At 51.8% G+C, this 1,226-nt stretch overlaps 1 protein-coding gene across 1 annotated transcript; it reads left to right on the top strand.

Moving 5' to 3' along the window:
• Positions 1-240: 240 nt before the first annotated feature.
• LOC128943481 (olfactory receptor 14A16-like) lies at positions 241-1,008 on the top strand (the record flags this gene model as incomplete). The annotated part of the gene is made up of 2 exons (XM_054286417.1): positions 241-702; positions 1,000-1,008. Coding segments are annotated over 2 exons (471 nt in total), but the record flags the coding sequence as incomplete, so codon positions are not given.
• Positions 1,009-1,226: the final 218 nt, after the last annotated feature.

Here is a 1,226-nt window from a genome sequence, read left to right as displayed (position 1 = left end):
GCCTGCGGCCACCACCTGCACACGCCCATGTTCTTCTTCCTGCTCAACCTGGCCCTCACTGACCTGGGCTCCATCTGCACCGCTGTCCCCAAAGCCATGCACAATTTCCTCTGGGACGCCAGGGATATCTCCTACTCAGGATGTGCTGCTCAGGTATTTTTCTTTATGTTTTTCATTTCAGCAGATTTTTACCTTCTGACCATCATGTGCTACGACCGCTACGTGTCCATCTGCAAACCCCTGCACTACGGGACCCTCCTGGGCAGCAGAGCTTGTGCCCACATGGCAGCAGCTGCCTGGGCCAGTGCCTTTCTCAGTGCTCTCATGCACACAGCCAATACATTTTCCCTGCCCCTGTGCCATGGCAATGCCCTGGGCCAGTTCTTCTGTGAAATCCCCCAGATCCTCAAGCTCTCCTGCTCACACTCCAACCTCAGGGAACTGGGGCTTCTTGCTGTTAGTGTGTGTTTAAATTTTGGTTGTTTTGTGTTTATTATTTTCTCCTATGTGGAGATCTTCAGGGCTGTGCTGAGGATCCCCTCTGAGCAGGGATGGCACAAAGCCTTTTCCACCTGCCTCCCTCACCTGGCTGTGGTCTCCCTGTTCATCAGCACTGGCTTTTTTGCCCACCTGAAGCCCCCCTCCATGTCCTCCGCATCCCTGGATCTGGCCCTGTCAGTCCTGTACTCGGTGGTGACTCCAGCCCTGAACCCCCTCATCTACAGCCTGAGGAACCAGGAGCTCAAGGCTGCTGTGAGGAGACTAATGGCTGGATGCTTTCAGAAACATTAAACTGCTGCCAAATTTCTGAAAATCACTTCTAATAAAAGTCATCTTTGATACTTCTTGTTTGTTTAATTGTGGAGGGAGGGGTTCCCTTTATTTTAATTTTTTTATCTTGTCCACATAGAAATGTCATTGTTTGTGCCATTTCTCATTTTGTTTCTCTCCGCCTTCCCTGTGGTCCAAGACTATGTCAATGAGTGGTTGCGCTCTCAGTGGCATTAAAGGAACTAAAGGATCTCCCAGCAAAGTTTTCTGCAGAGATGCACTTTGGCTGCCTTCTCTGGAGCTGCAGCAGCAATGTCTGTGTGCAGAGCAGGGGGCAGATCAGTGCTGGCACAGCAGCTCTGCTCCTGGAGGCCACACCATTCCTCATCCAGGACAGGAGCCATTGGCCTTCTTGGCCACCTGGCCACACTGCTGCCTCATGTCCAACCTGCTGT

The sequence above is a fragment of the Melozone crissalis genome, unplaced genomic scaffold (genome assembly GCF_028551555.1).
Source record: "Melozone crissalis strain CALT ecotype California unplaced genomic scaffold, PUWL_Pcris_2 ptg000046l_1, whole genome shotgun sequence".
NCBI classification, from domain to species: domain Eukaryota; kingdom Metazoa; phylum Chordata; class Aves; order Passeriformes; family Passerellidae; genus Melozone; species Melozone crissalis.
The sequence above is the reverse complement of the archived record's forward strand: the minus strand, read 5'-3'. Positions and strand labels throughout refer to the sequence as shown.